Source organism: Penicillium daleae (genome assembly GCF_028827525.1).
Source record: "Penicillium daleae strain IBT 16125 chromosome Unknown utg000008l_segment0_segment0, whole genome shotgun sequence".
In the NCBI taxonomy this organism is placed as follows: Eukaryota; Fungi; Ascomycota; class Eurotiomycetes; order Eurotiales; family Aspergillaceae; genus Penicillium; species Penicillium daleae.
Genome location: NW_026623156.1, coordinates 1,782,587 through 1,796,151, shown reverse-complemented (window position 1 = coordinate 1,796,151; position 13,565 = coordinate 1,782,587). Strand labels below are relative to the sequence as shown.

At 48.4% G+C, this 13,565-nt stretch overlaps 4 protein-coding genes across 4 annotated transcripts; 1 reads left to right on the top strand and 3 right to left on the bottom strand.

Annotated features, from left to right (window-relative positions):
• Positions 1 to 6,431: 6,431 nt before the first annotated feature.
• Positions 6,432 to 7,475, bottom strand: N7458_009282 (60S ribosomal protein eL42; the record flags this gene model as incomplete). The annotated part of the gene is made up of 4 exons (XM_056912664.1): positions 6,432 to 6,471; positions 6,568 to 6,752; positions 6,866 to 6,958; positions 7,473 to 7,475. 4 exons carry the CDS (start codon positions 7,473 to 7,475, stop codon positions 6,432 to 6,434), a joined length of 321 nt encoding a protein of 106 aa, XP_056761513.1.
• A 270-nt stretch (positions 7,476 to 7,745) lies between these two features.
• On the bottom strand, positions 7,746 to 8,321 carry N7458_009281 (uncharacterized protein; the record flags this gene model as incomplete). Its single annotated transcript, XM_056912663.1, has 1 exon — positions 7,746 to 8,321. One exon carries the CDS (start codon positions 8,319 to 8,321, stop codon positions 7,746 to 7,748), a length of 576 nt encoding a protein of 191 aa, XP_056761512.1.
• Positions 8,322 to 10,642: 2,321 nt separating this feature from the next.
• N7458_009280 (elongin A domain-containing protein) lies at positions 10,643 to 11,911 on the bottom strand (the record flags this gene model as incomplete). Its single annotated transcript, XM_056912662.1, has 3 exons — positions 10,643 to 11,599; positions 11,689 to 11,765; positions 11,854 to 11,911. The coding sequence occupies 3 exons, from the start codon at positions 11,909 to 11,911 to the stop codon at positions 10,643 to 10,645; spliced, it is 1,092 nt and encodes a 363-aa protein (XP_056761511.1).
• A 990-nt stretch (positions 11,912 to 12,901) lies between these two features.
• N7458_009279 (putative tubulin-specific chaperone Rbl2) lies at positions 12,902 to 13,412 on the top strand (the record flags this gene model as incomplete). Its single annotated transcript, XM_056912661.1, has 3 exons — positions 12,902 to 13,066; positions 13,162 to 13,248; positions 13,311 to 13,412. The coding sequence occupies 3 exons, from the start codon at positions 12,902 to 12,904 to the stop codon at positions 13,410 to 13,412; spliced, it is 354 nt and encodes a 117-aa protein (XP_056761510.1).
• Between the last annotated feature and the right edge of the window lie 153 nt (positions 13,413 to 13,565).

Here is a 13,565-nt window from a genome sequence, read left to right as displayed (position 1 = left end):
AGAACGGGCTATAGCCTATTATAGTATACTTATAGAGCCTTGCGGCGACTAGCGCCTGCGTAAGGTAGAGGTCCTACGCCCGAGTTAGCTTCTCTATAAGGTATTTCGTGAGTATTCGGCCTAATAGTCTATTCAAATTCTCGACTTTCCTGTTCGTTCGTGGGTAATAGGGTATAGTCGTGCGGTGTTTAGTCTTTATAAGGTGTAAATAGAACCGAACGGCGCCGGATAGAAGGTTCGGGCCGTTATCGGACAATAGCTCTATTAGGGCCCTATAGTTCGCGAAGATCTAATCGTGCAAGAAATGACCTAATTCCTCCTCTATTGCTTCCTTAAGGGCTTTTGCGACCGGCTAACTAGTAGCGTAGTCGATAGTAGTAACTATCTACTAATTACTATAAGGTATCTTTAGTAATAGCCTAATTAGGTCGATTCCCTACTACTAGAAAGGGCGGATACCGGCCGTAACTATATATTAGGCTAGTTCTCTCTCTAAATTCGTGCGTGATCCCTGCGAAACTTAGTAGTTCGGGCACGACCGTATAAGATCTTCGATATCCTGCCGTATTTACGGCTACTACGCTCGCGGACGGAGTATACCTATAAGGCCTAGGTAGCCTAAGTGACTAAATTCCTTATATAGGCGGTTCACGAGGTCTCTACGGAAGATCGGCTCTAAATACGGGGCACAAAGCCTATCTTCGTAGGCGAAGACAAGGTTCCGTTCTCCTAGGCAGGCGTCGTCTTCCCGAAAGCTTAATTTCGGTATAAATCGCGAGACGGCTTTTGCTATAGAAGGGTCCTTCGGTAGCTCCTCCTTCTCCAGGAACTAGCAAGTTGCGGATAACTAGATATCTTTAGGGACTTTTATAACCGTATAGGCCTCTACTTGAGCGAGAGCAAGAGAAAAGTCCTATATCGGTCGGGATTTCGATATATTAGTAGGCCTATCCTCTATAAAATCGGGCCTGCGGCTTAATGTATCTAGGACTACTACGTCCGATCCCTTCCGATACTAAATACGCAGGTTATACTCCTGAAACTCTGCTACCTAGCGAGCTAATCGCTTACTATAGGTCTTAGTAGAGGTTAGGTATTAAAGACTTGCGTGATTAGTGACGATTGTAGTCTACGTGCCGTTCTTAATATAGCGGTCCTATAGTCGCAAAGCTTCCTTGATCGCTAGGAGTTCCTTCTCCTAGACGGGGTAGTTTAATTCCGGCCCTGTAAGCTTTCGACCGTCGTAGGCGATAGGATATAACTTCCTGTCTGCTCCTAATTAGAGCAAGACTATCCCGATCGCCTATTCTAACGTATCTGTCTCGATCACGAAGGGTTTTGATAGATCCGGCTACGCTATGACTAGGGCCTCCGTGAGCTTTTGCTTTAGAGTAGAAAAGGCACTCTCGTACGCGGTCGTCTACCGAATAGGACGGAACTTCTTCTAACGAAGTTCCTAGTTAGTTTCCTTAAATAGTTTATGTAAGGAGGCGTAGATCTGTGCGAATCCACGAATGAACCGGCGATAGTATATAGCGAGGCCGACGAACTAGCGTAATTCGTGTACGTTTCGCGGTTTCGGCTACGTACAGATAATCTCTACTTTAGCCGGTAGTAGGCGGATACGTCCGTTTCTAATAATATAGCTATAGAACTCTAGCTCGTTCGCGGTAATAACATACTTGCCCGGCTGTGCGATTAATTAGTTACGATCAAGGGTAGAGAGAACCTTCTCTAGGTGATTGTAATAGTCCTCTATCGAATCAGAGTAAACGAGGATATTATCGAGGTATACGACCACGAACGCTCCTAAATAGGGCCGTAAGGCCTTATTTATAATCGTTTAGAAGGTTGCGGGCGTATTGCAGAGACCGAAAGGTATTACGAGCTATTCGTATTTACCCTAAATCGTATTAAATGTAGTCTTCTTAATCGATTTCTCCTCTATATAGACCTACTAGTAGCCGGAAGTAAGGTCGATCTTCGTAAGGACCTTAGCGTATCCGACACGATCTAATAGCTCTTAGATCCGTGGTAGCAGGTATCTATTCTTAACTATAAGCTCGTTTAACGCTCGATAGTTAATATATATTCGCTATATTCCGTTAGCTTTCTTCACAAAGATAACGGGAAACCCCTATACGCTTGTAGACGGCCGAATTAGGCCCTTCTTTAGAAGCATCTCGACCTATTCTATCTACTCGCGGAGTTTCTCGTCTAATATTAGGTACGAATTGATATTAATAGGTACGGTATCGCCCGTTTTAATCTCGTGGGCGAACGTATGCTCGGGCGGTAATACCTCCGGTAGCGAATCCTTGAAGACGCTAGGAAATCGCTCGAGGATCCTGTAGATCTTCTTGTCTTTATAGCCCGGTAGTACGCCTTTGCTTCCTTTCTCGGCCTCTCGTAGGACTAAGAGTCTACCTTCCGTTCCTCTCTTCCGTATTACCCTGCTAACCTGCCTCGTACTTAATAAATTCAGTCCCTCTTCGCCTAGGACGTACCTAGCTGATTCCGGTAAGGGCTCGATCCGGTGTATTCTAGAGCGATCTCGTAGTCTTATAACCGAAGTGATCTAATCGATCCGAGGGTTATATAACCTAAGGAAATCTCGGCCGAGGATGAACTCGTAGTCCGGAAGCTCTAGAACCTATATATTTACGCGCCCTCGCTAGGAACTAAGAGTAATCGGGACACGAACAGACATATTTGTGAACAATCGTCCTCTATCTAGTATCCTTATACACAGAGGTTCGATATAGTTCTCCTTTATAACCCCGCCGAGCCGCTTAACGACGGCCGGGGATATAAACGTATAAGACGCTCTATAATCTAGAAGGGCGCGAACGGATATATTCTTCCCTAGGAGCCCTAGTATAGCTCCGTAAAACAGCAGAGAGTCTCCTGCTACGTTTAGGGATATATCCTTGCGGGCGTGTTTGTTCCCCTTCGGGTCTAGTCGGTCCTCGATCGGTATATCGGGAACTTTCGAAGCTTCCTAGAGGCGGCTAACGAGTACTTTAATATTGTTAGGCCTCTCTAGTTTCCCGACGGCTTCGATCGTTCCCGTTTAGGTCTCTCTTTCTTCGGATTTAGGCAGTTCCTCTTGAAATACCCTTCCTTTCTATAGCTAAAGTATTTCTTCCCCCTCCTCTATACCCGTCTGCTTAGTATTGCAGATAGATCTATCGTATTAGCGTCTACGGCCTATTTAGCGTAATAGCCCGCGAGCGTAGCGCCCTCTTCGTAGCTTTTAAAGCAGTTAATAATCTCGTGAAGATCGGTAGGAGGATTCCGCTCCTCTATCTATCGTCGCTATAGGTACGTTTAGGCGCCGTCTCGAAGGAACTCGACGAAAATAGCGTCCGGAATTGCCTATTCGTATTCGATCGCGGCCTGCCGGAGCTAAGTAGCGTACTCTATAAAGGGCTGTCTCGTACCTTGTCGGAGTATCTTGAACCGATCCTATCTCTTCGCGGTACTAAGGTGCTCCGAAAACTCGCGGTTAATCTAATCCTTATAACCCTACTAGGTCGTGATAGCGGTTTCGTATCCGTTCGCTACCTAACGTTCGTAGCTACGCTAACCTCTTTAGGACTTCCCCGTTAGAGCACCGCTAGCGTATATAACCTTTTCCTAGTCGGTTAGCTCTACGGTAGATAACTCGGCTACCTACTAGAAGTAACGCTCGTAATCGTAGAGGTATTCGCGTGCTATATCCTCTTAGATCTTGCTACTATAGTCCTGAATCTTGTTAATCGTCTTTAGAAGGACCCGTTTCTTCTCCGATTCTGCACGATCGCTCGTAGCCGCTCTTAGCGCGGCTATTAAGGTCGCCGCCCTTACGTTCGTATCTGTTAGTTGCAGGAGGCGAACGGTTTCCCTAATAAGGCGTGCTATCGCTTCTTAATCCTACGCGCCTTGCTATAAATAGAGGTACTACTAGCCTATCTCGTATAGTAGTAGGAGTAGCGCTACGGTTATTAACGAATCCGGTAGGTCTTAGGCGTAAGGATTCGGGCCCTATTAGTCAGGACCTTAGACGTTCGGGTCCTGGGGCTCGTAGGTTTAGGCCCGGGAGGCCTGTTCGTCGGTTAGGGTGTACGGAAAGTATTCTATAGTGATTAACTGTTCAATTCGAGAGTGAAAGGAGGCTTATACTAATCCGTTCGAAGTATTCCTTTCCGACACTCTCGTAGTTTTTACTTCAGCTCGCTTATAGCCCTAACTTCCGGCCGTGTGCGAGTAGAAGGATACCCTACAGGAGGAATCGCTCGCGATTAGGCCGCTTAGACCCCTTTTCGCTGCGTTAGTTGCCTTTCAAGGGAGAAGCCCGCACTACGGTAAGGGTTTAAGGTTACTATAATGTTATTCGAAGCCTTCTCTCTTGACGCTTTCGCTCGCAATAAGGGCCCTCTAGTACCCTTCTATCGCGCGATCCTCTCCGTCGATCGTGAGTTCAGATCTTCTTAGGAGACCCTTTTCGTGAGCGGTCTCCCCCGGGCGGCCGTAGAGGGTCGCCCGTTTTTAAGGGTTTGCTACTATATATAATCTTGGTAGAGCATGTTTTGTTATATTCGTAAGGAAATGGGTCTAAATGAGTGTAATCCGGTAGATACCGGCAGAATTCTGGGTGCCCGGGCCGTACGGATGATGTAATCAGGCCACACGTGGCCGTCAGGATCACACCCTGTTTAGTAGCAGATTCCTAGAGGGCCTTCTTCGCAAGGTCACGGGTTTCATAGAATTGTGGTGGGTCTGGTGGTTATACTTGTAGGTGGTAAAATAGACTGTGAAGAATCCATGGTTAGTAGGGGTGGGGGGGGAGGAGGACTAGTACTAGAAGAGAGAAGTTAAATTAAATTAAATTAGTGTGTGGGTCATATGACTTTCCTAGTAGGAGAAGATAGAAGAGAAGGTAGAAGGAAAGGATGCGTGTATATAAGAAGGAAGGGGGTGGTTGAATTCGTAATTAACAGGTGTGAAAGGCTTAGCAGTAATCAGGCCGAAATCAGGCCCCAGGTGGTGCCGCCAGCGTTTTCGGGTGGTGCCAACAGCGCCACCCTTATTGAAATAGAGGATGAAGAAAATTCTGTGCGGGAGCTTGAGATAAGAGATATAGCTTCAATTTGTACTTCAGTACTTAGGCATAGATCTTAGTAGTCCGATGACTGAGGAAGGGTTTTTTTTTCTACGGCGGTGTATAGCAGATAGGACCTAAGTCCTCTATTATTATGTCATCGTGTACTAGTGCGTTATTTTTTGAGAGGGGAACGAGAAGATCGAGTACCTCAAAAAACAGGGGCACGGTTAAAAATTAGGTCCATCAAAAAAGTAGGTCGCAAGATAAACAGTACTATAGGGCAAGCGCTCTTTTAGGTATAGACTAAGTGTCGACTGAGTGCTTAATAGATACCCTAGATAAATCCTGAGTAATCAATCCGGGACAGATCAGAGAGTAGCCAATCACAATCACTGAGCATTCACTGAGCGCTCACTGAGCGCTCATTGGACCTCACTGATCATCACGTGATAGCACTGAGCAGCTCAGTGAGTCTGAGCCCAGACTGAAATTTACTCAGTGAGCCTGACTCTGAGCGCGCTCATTAAAGCGGCGGCAGCTAAGATAGGAAAGCCCCACCTGGCAGAGGAAAAATGGTACGTATAGTGCCATACATACATAGTCTCTGGTCGTTCCCGATTCGGACGATCTTAGCTCCATTCCGAGTTGTTCGTATGTTACTTGTTATACGGCCAGTCGGCTCCTAGATCCCTCACAGCATCCAAGTATAAACTTTTATTGCAGTAGGGCCTAGACCAGGTCCAGTCACAAGAAAACTGAACTTTAGCCGCAGGTAGACTCGGCCTGGTGTGGGTTGGTGGAAATTATTATCTGCGGTTGAAAACGGCGCAGTCCCCCATGCGTACCAGGGGCAAGGCATATAGAGAGCGAACAGCGATGCAATAATGCTCACGAGTTGAGTAGCAAGTATGGCACTCGATGTGGTTGTTGTCGGTCATGAAAGGACTAAAGTGGAAGGTCTCATGGTCATAGCTACTCCAGCACGTCAGGTCGGATAGAGAGACGAGTACATGGACTCTACAGGAGAGGAGACACCTAAAGTTCATAGTTCAATCGTGGCCATGATCTACAGATCAATGCGCACATATTCTGGCGACATCAATGCATCCAGTACGTAGCGTCCACGCCAAGTTCATCAGCCCCAGGCAAGCAGGTAGTCTACTATTCAGAAGATCAAGTAGAGAAGAAGAAGAAGTAGACTCGTATCAGGTAGTCATCGTGTTGTTTTTGAAGGTATGAATTCCTATTTCATTTTTCCATTGCCACCATCATATGACCTCCACAGTAACAGTGAAGTGTCTGCGCAATGCAGGAAACCCAGAAGCCGAACAAGGAAATCGAACGCTTAGAAGACGAGAGCAGCACCCTTGGTCTTCTTGTCACCACTGTAGTTGAAAAAGGGATCATTAGTCAAGAGTTCTCCACGACATACCCCCAGGATATTCAAGCCTGGTGCGGTGAGAAATGTTGATGAAACATACCCAAGCTCGAAGTGCTTGCAGCGCTTCAGGGCGAGCTGCTTCTTGGCCTTGCAGGCAGTGCACTCGAGACGGAGGACGACCTTCTTGGTGGTCTTGGCCTTCTTGTGGAAGACGGGCTTGGTCTGACCACCGTAACCGCTCTGCTTCCGGTCGTAACGGCGCTTACCCTGGGCGTACAGGGAGGCCTATGTTCAAAGATTCGCACATTAGCGTTTTTTTCTTCCTGTGTGGCTCGAGCGACAGCGCTGTGGTTTGGAGCGGTGCCTCGAGAGGCGAGCGGGAGGGATCGTTTTCTCACCTTGCCAGCCTTGTACTGGGTGACCTTGTGCTGGGTGTGCTTGTGGCACTCTCTGCCCTTGCAGTAGGTCCGGCGGGTTTTGGGAATGTTGACCTGTTCGCGAGATATTCGTGAGCTAGAGTCCGTGCGAAGATGAAGAAATATGCCACTGGAGATTGCTTGTGTCTCATGCGTCTGAAGTTCGAAATGTTGCGGTCGCGGAAAATTGATGTGTAGACAAAAGCGAGTTCGGAAGAGATTTCTTGGATGTGATGGACTCGTGGAGCGGGCTTGTTCTCGGTTTCGTGAAAATTTCGAGATTTCGAGATTTCGTCCCCTCCGTGCGTTTTCTCGCCTTCATTCTCGGTCTCCCGGTCGCACTCCCATCTCAGTCGATGCGTTGATGTCCACGTCGCATTGTCGGAGATTTTCAATCGTAATCCGGTGGCACGGTAGAATACGCAACGCTGGCGAAGATCATTCGGTCGTCATCGGTCACGGCGTCGAGTTCGGCCACGCAAGTTCATCTCCTCCCATTCACACAATATCTCCGCGACGTCGCAACAAGTTTCGATCGATCAAGACTTCATGGCACAGCAACCTGGAGCACAGAAAGTAAGAGCCTTACCATTTTGACTGGGTTGCCGGATAGCGAGGTGGTGGTCGTTGGATGTCGCTTGTCGGAGAAGAACCAGCGGACAAGTGTGGTTGTGGGATTTCGTTCGCTTAGTGCCCTATTCGGTCATGCGCTAAACTTGATTGGGTTACGCCCGCCAAGACTTAGCTGAGTCATCACTCTGAAAGGACCGCATTGCCCGATTGGGAAATTACCCATACAATTCCATTCGGCAGCTAAATAATGTGATGTTCATTCTATTTGTTACGTTAAAGAGAATGGGATTCACGAGAAACCTTCGCCGAGGAGAATACTTTCGCCCTTTCCATACCAGGATCGACCTTTCATCAACTCCAGTCCTTTCTCTTGTCCGACTACCCACTCGCCCCGCGACGGGTTGCCAAATCGCTTCCAATCATCTGATTTTAATTCTCGATTGATGTCCTCAATTGCAGCAACAAGCTCGTGAGCTCTTTTAGTAAAGAAAACCGGCTCCTCAGTTTCATTATCAGGCCATCCAACTGGGCGCACAAATCGTGCAATTGTAACGTGCGCCGATGGAACAGTGTACCGTGCCTCCAGCTGGCAGCCAGCTTCAGTCACGATATCGTAGAGATCGCTACGTAGATGCTGATATGAGTAGCTGGCATTGGACTTCTCGCCAGCTGTATCTCTAACAGCAGGGATGAAGCTTAAAGCCAGCGCTGAAGTATCATAGCTGACAACGGGGCGAATTAACCGGACACGGTGAGTGAGCGTGTAGTTAACGATATCCTGCAAGGACGCATTCTCCTTGAGGAGCCTCTCAAACTCATTCACCTCGGCCAGAGTCCGTGCTGGCAGCATCTCCAGCGTAGTCATATGGAGATGGTCTGAAGGGGCGAGCCAAAGGCCTATAGCCCCGCGTCAGCTTGGCTACCCTGTGTTGCTAGACAGGCACAACTTACATGTGCCGGCTATCGGAGCAAGTATCTGCTGTATGTCATGAACCAATTCTCGGATGTGTTGTGGTGGTCGAGACCAAAGGGACAGGTTATTTCTCGGGTCGACATATTGAGTCAGACCCTGTTTGGCCTCGAGGACTTGGTGGAGGATCTCGTCAAACTGCCATGATCGAAAGTTGGGATCGAGAATGAGCTCTTGAAATTTAGCATTCCGGGCTGTTCGATGCTTTTCAAAGGCTTGTTGGAGCCTTGTCTGCGAGATCAGTCAGCACAGTGGTATCGATGCTAGCTCGCAGTTGCCAAGATTACCGGGTCGTTCTCACACGCGATGATCAACTGCCTGAACACATTTGATTGTATCCGTGCAGATTGCTGATGTGTTTCGATTGTCATGATTGATTTTCTCGGGTGTTGTAGGTTTTTTCTTGTCATTGAAGATGTAGCTGAATTTGCGAGTTGTGGTGTGTCCACTTGAGTTGGGAGGGAAGGAAAATATAGGCAAAACAGATATATATCCACACCCAAGTTGGTGCCGATCCCACCACCTATAGTGCCATGCAACCTTGACCTACGCGATCCATGAGAAGCCCAATATGGACCAAAAACACCCTAAACTATTTTCAAAGGTTTATCTCATTAATTTGAAAAACATTCCCCTTAAATCTCTACTTTACAGTCCAGAGATACCGGGGCCTACCAAGCCGGAGGATTTTGCACAACAATCCATTTCTAGACCAACCTGGTCTGAGACATCATGAATTCTTTAATGAATAAATACGAACCTCCAGGATAACCATACGAGAAAACGAAATAGCCATTCAAACTAACTAAGTATCATACACTATATTACAAAGAATGAGTACCACCAAACAGCCAAAGCCCAGCCTCATTATCAATCAGGCAATAAGGCCGCCGGCCCCACCAAAACCCCGCCAACGCGGCTCTCACTTCCTCTCCATCCAGACCCTCATTGACATACACAACTCCTCTCATCACCGGCACCGCAAAAGCGATCACCTCGTCATCCACCTATTCCTACCCTACTACCAAAACCAAAGCCATACCACCGCCACGATGTTGATCAAGTAAGTGGTGGACCCAGCCTGGCCCTTCGCCCTGCAATTGCATCATCGTCGGCCCGAGACGAGGAACACCAGAGCAGCTTGGCACTAACATTTTCTACTCTCTGTAGGGTCCGCACACTTACCGGCAAGGAGATCGAGCTGGATATTGAGCCTGATTACAAGGTGAGACTTACAGCGCCCGCATACCTAAGAGAACCCCGCGCGGAAAAAGCTCCATCGTCGGGGCCTCACGAGGCTACAAAGCTCCGCTCGCAGCTTCTCATACCCCCAGAGTCACATAGACTGACATGTATTGATGAAAATAGGTCTCTCGGATAAAGGAGCGTGTCGAGGAGAAGGAGGGTATCCCTCCAGTTCAGCAGCGCCTTATCTTCGGTGGCAAGCAAATGTACGTTCCCACCATACACTGTTATAAAGAGCCAGCACTCTAGCTGTTCGCGTTTAAGGTCGTCCAGCTGACATTCTCTTCTTACTTCTAGGGCGGACGACAAGACGGCGGCTGAATATAACCTCGAGGGTGGCGCCACGCTTCACCTTGTGCTCGCCCTGCGTGGTGGATGCGATGCCCTGTAACCAGTTATTCTTCCCCCCTGTTAAGATACCATTTTACTTCGAGCAATGTGATTCAAAATTGAGGTGCTGCACTTGCGCAGGGCCGCTTGCATTCGAGCTGTGCATTCTGTCTTTCCGACTCCGAGAATATCGTGGAGTGTGGAAGCGGTGTTGGGATCTTGATGCCTTGTCCTTTTCATGCGCTGGCAGTTTGTATCGGAAGAGTATACTCTGACGATGGAAAACAGGTCTTACCAAAAATGGAGATCGCTCCATCTGGTTCGTTTTCTATCTACAACTGTCTAATGTAGAGGGCAAGACCGCGCAAGACATGATGCATGCGTCCAAGTTAACCAAAGAACGAACTCCAAGGCGTGCAATATACAGTCATTCCCACCAGCCAGAGACCTGATGCAGCCCCATATTCCATAACCGAGGCTACCTATATCCGATCCCGAATTGCCAAACGAACGCCCAGAAAAATGCATTATGTACATGTGTCAGCGGACAACAGTCCGCGAAAAGAATCGAAGAATTCCAAAATAACAAATGAAAAAACTCGCTAAATCGAAAAGTCAAGACAAAAGGAAGAGGGCGAGAATTAGACGACCCGCCTCTTCTTCGGTCGAAGGAAGATATCAACCTCTGTTCGTTTCCGGGGGATAACTGGACGGGTAGAGGGTTCGGGGCCAGCGTTATCTGCTCTACTAGCAGGCGAGCCATCAAGGCCCAACGAATGAGATAATGATTGGGATTGTGTTTGAGGTGGTGGAGAGGTAGCCCTGCGTTTGGGGATGGCCCTTTTGGCTGGCGATGGAGCTTCCTTGGTTGAGGCGGGAGGGTCATGCGAATTGTGAGTATTAGTCGGGGTAGTAGATGCAGATGCAGTCGCAGACGATGACGGCAATGGCCTGCCAGCCGCAATAGCCTTCAACCTCGCCTCCCGCTCCGCCAATGAAGACGAAACCCGTAGATCAGACGCCGGACGAGTAGACGAAGACGAAGACGCAGAAACCGCTCTTCCGAGCAAAGGCAACCGCCCCGATGTAGTATTCTGATTATCTCGCCGTGGAACAGACTGCTCCACCGGCCGCCGATGCTCCTCAATCAACGACCGCGGCGCCTTCTTAATTTGCGTCGCCCTCGTACTAAGATGCTTCGTCGGCACCGCGAGCGCAGCATTCCTCCTCTGCGGCGCAAAAATAGCCGCCTTCTTCTTCGCCTCTGGCGCTGTATCTCCCGACCGCGGAATATATACACCCCTCGAAGCAATTCGCGGGCGAGATGCACGTACGCCTCGGGGCAATTGGTTCATGACTTTTGGTTGGAGCTGGGCGCGCTCGGATTTAATGCCGTCGATGGCCATTTTCATTTTTGCAGCGTCGGCGTCGAGCTCGCGCTGGACTTCAGCGTGCAGGTCACAGTATATTTCGTACCAGCGGTTTGTGTGTTTGGGGAGGTCGTAGGTGTTCCAGCGGGGGATGTCGCGTTTAATAAGTTCGAGCCAGATTTCTTGGTTTTCTTCCGCGAGCTGGGGGGATAGGACTTCCATTGTGTGCTATATAGAGAAGGAAAGATTAGTTGAATGTTCTTTGCATGTAAATATATAGAAAAAGGGTTGGATGGTAGTGCAAATGTGTGACGTACCAGTTTCTCCGGATTGTCAACTTTCATTAGTATGGGACGAACGAGGGTATACGGGAGATTTCCGATATCAGTCAGCGCTGCATTGGAGGTAGAAGGAATTAGCGATCAATTTGGGATTGTGATCATGTTAACCATTTAGGTAGTTGTCTCTTCCGATGCACTCACATTTCACATGCTTGATTGCCGTGGCTGTCGCCAGGTGTTTCAGCGACGGGGCAGGCATGGTTAGGAAGGTATAGCAATCGACCACAGGCTCTGTGATAGGATGGATGACATTGAATGAGAGCAAACTGAAAGACTGAGCGAGAGCGTGGTTGGGCTGTATATAGATCTATCGAGGGTATTGAACGAGGCTTGTGGACTCGAGGCTGGGGTCATCGGAACAAACGGCGGCCTGAGGCACTGCGGGCGGATCATTGAGCTCATATGTGAGCTCTTATTGGCTAGGCAATTTAGGGGTGGGTGGTGCTTCGTTGACTCGAGTGCATGTGTATATATGTACATGTTTCTGCTAGGGTTTGGATGGAAGAGATTGGAAACAGATTATGGCATAGTAGGAAGTAGGCGAGCCCTTTAACGGCTGTTGTGGTCGACTGAAGTCTTCGCGAAGAATGACGTACTGTCGAAGGCCACAGTGGTACTTGAAAGGCTAAGGTCGATACGTGCTAAATGAAGAAATAGGACCTGAATTGAATGTACAGAAATCTCCTATCTCACTGTACTGCCCGAAAGATACAGACTAAACTTCAGTCCATTTGAGATCGCGAGTTTGCTTCACTAACTGATTGACCGCATACCACGTGACGTCCCTCTCACAAACAAAGCAAACAGAGATTCGATAGCATCATGAGGGGCTGCTCTGGAGGTTTCTTGACACTCCATCGAATTACTCAACGCAAGTATATTCAAGGTACAATAAGGTATGTTCCTTTTTCTTGATATACAATATGTCCAGTTGATCCTCTGTGGATCACCTCAAAGCCACAAAACTTGAGTTTGGCTGTAAAAGAACATACCAAGCTTCCCCTACCCCCTCGCCATACCACGATAGTTTCTGATATCCATGGCCCTGGAGTTACACTGGGACATTGGGATGCGAACGCTCTTATCCTATATTCAATTCATCACAGCTCAATTTATGACGTCACACGCACCACCGGTTGCACCGCAATGACTTCAAACACGCCTCTGACTATCTTCTAGGTCAATCACAATGCCTCCCCGCTCCCAGCTTGAAATCAACACCTCCTCTGTCCTCCGCCTGGTGAAGGAGGAGGCCTCGTATCACCGCGAGGCGGTGGAGCAGGCCGAGCGTATTAAGAAGCTCGAGAACGACAAGAGTGAAGATGAGAACCGCGATTATTTGTTGCAGCAGGAGGTATGTCTGCCGGCACCGGATCCCCCCAGCGCAAAAGCTACTCTTGAATATGCTCATCCGCTACGATAGCTATGGGTAGAGGCTGACTTGAACAGCGCCGGGCTCTGGAGGAGACCAAGAAGGTTTTCCCTTCTTTGAAGAAGAAGCTTGTTGATACTGTGGCGGAGTTGCAGTCCCTGCTTGTGAGTCTTTTATATCTGGATCTTTTGTGTGACGTCGAGAAGTATACTGATGGTTTCTCCAGGCCGAGGAAGCTGCCAAGGGCTCTGAGAGCAATGTGGCGCACATCACTGCGGCGAAGGAGGCCATCGCACAAGCCAAGACTGCGGAGCGTGAGGTCTCTTGAAGGCTTCGTACTCTAAATCCGAGACACCGAAAAATAATACCCAGGCTGATAAGCACAGTCAGACTGATTGAATGATCAAATGAATGTATTCTGAAATTTCTCCAACGGAACGCCGCCAGATCAAGACCGTAAACTCCAGGGCCAGTAATGTAC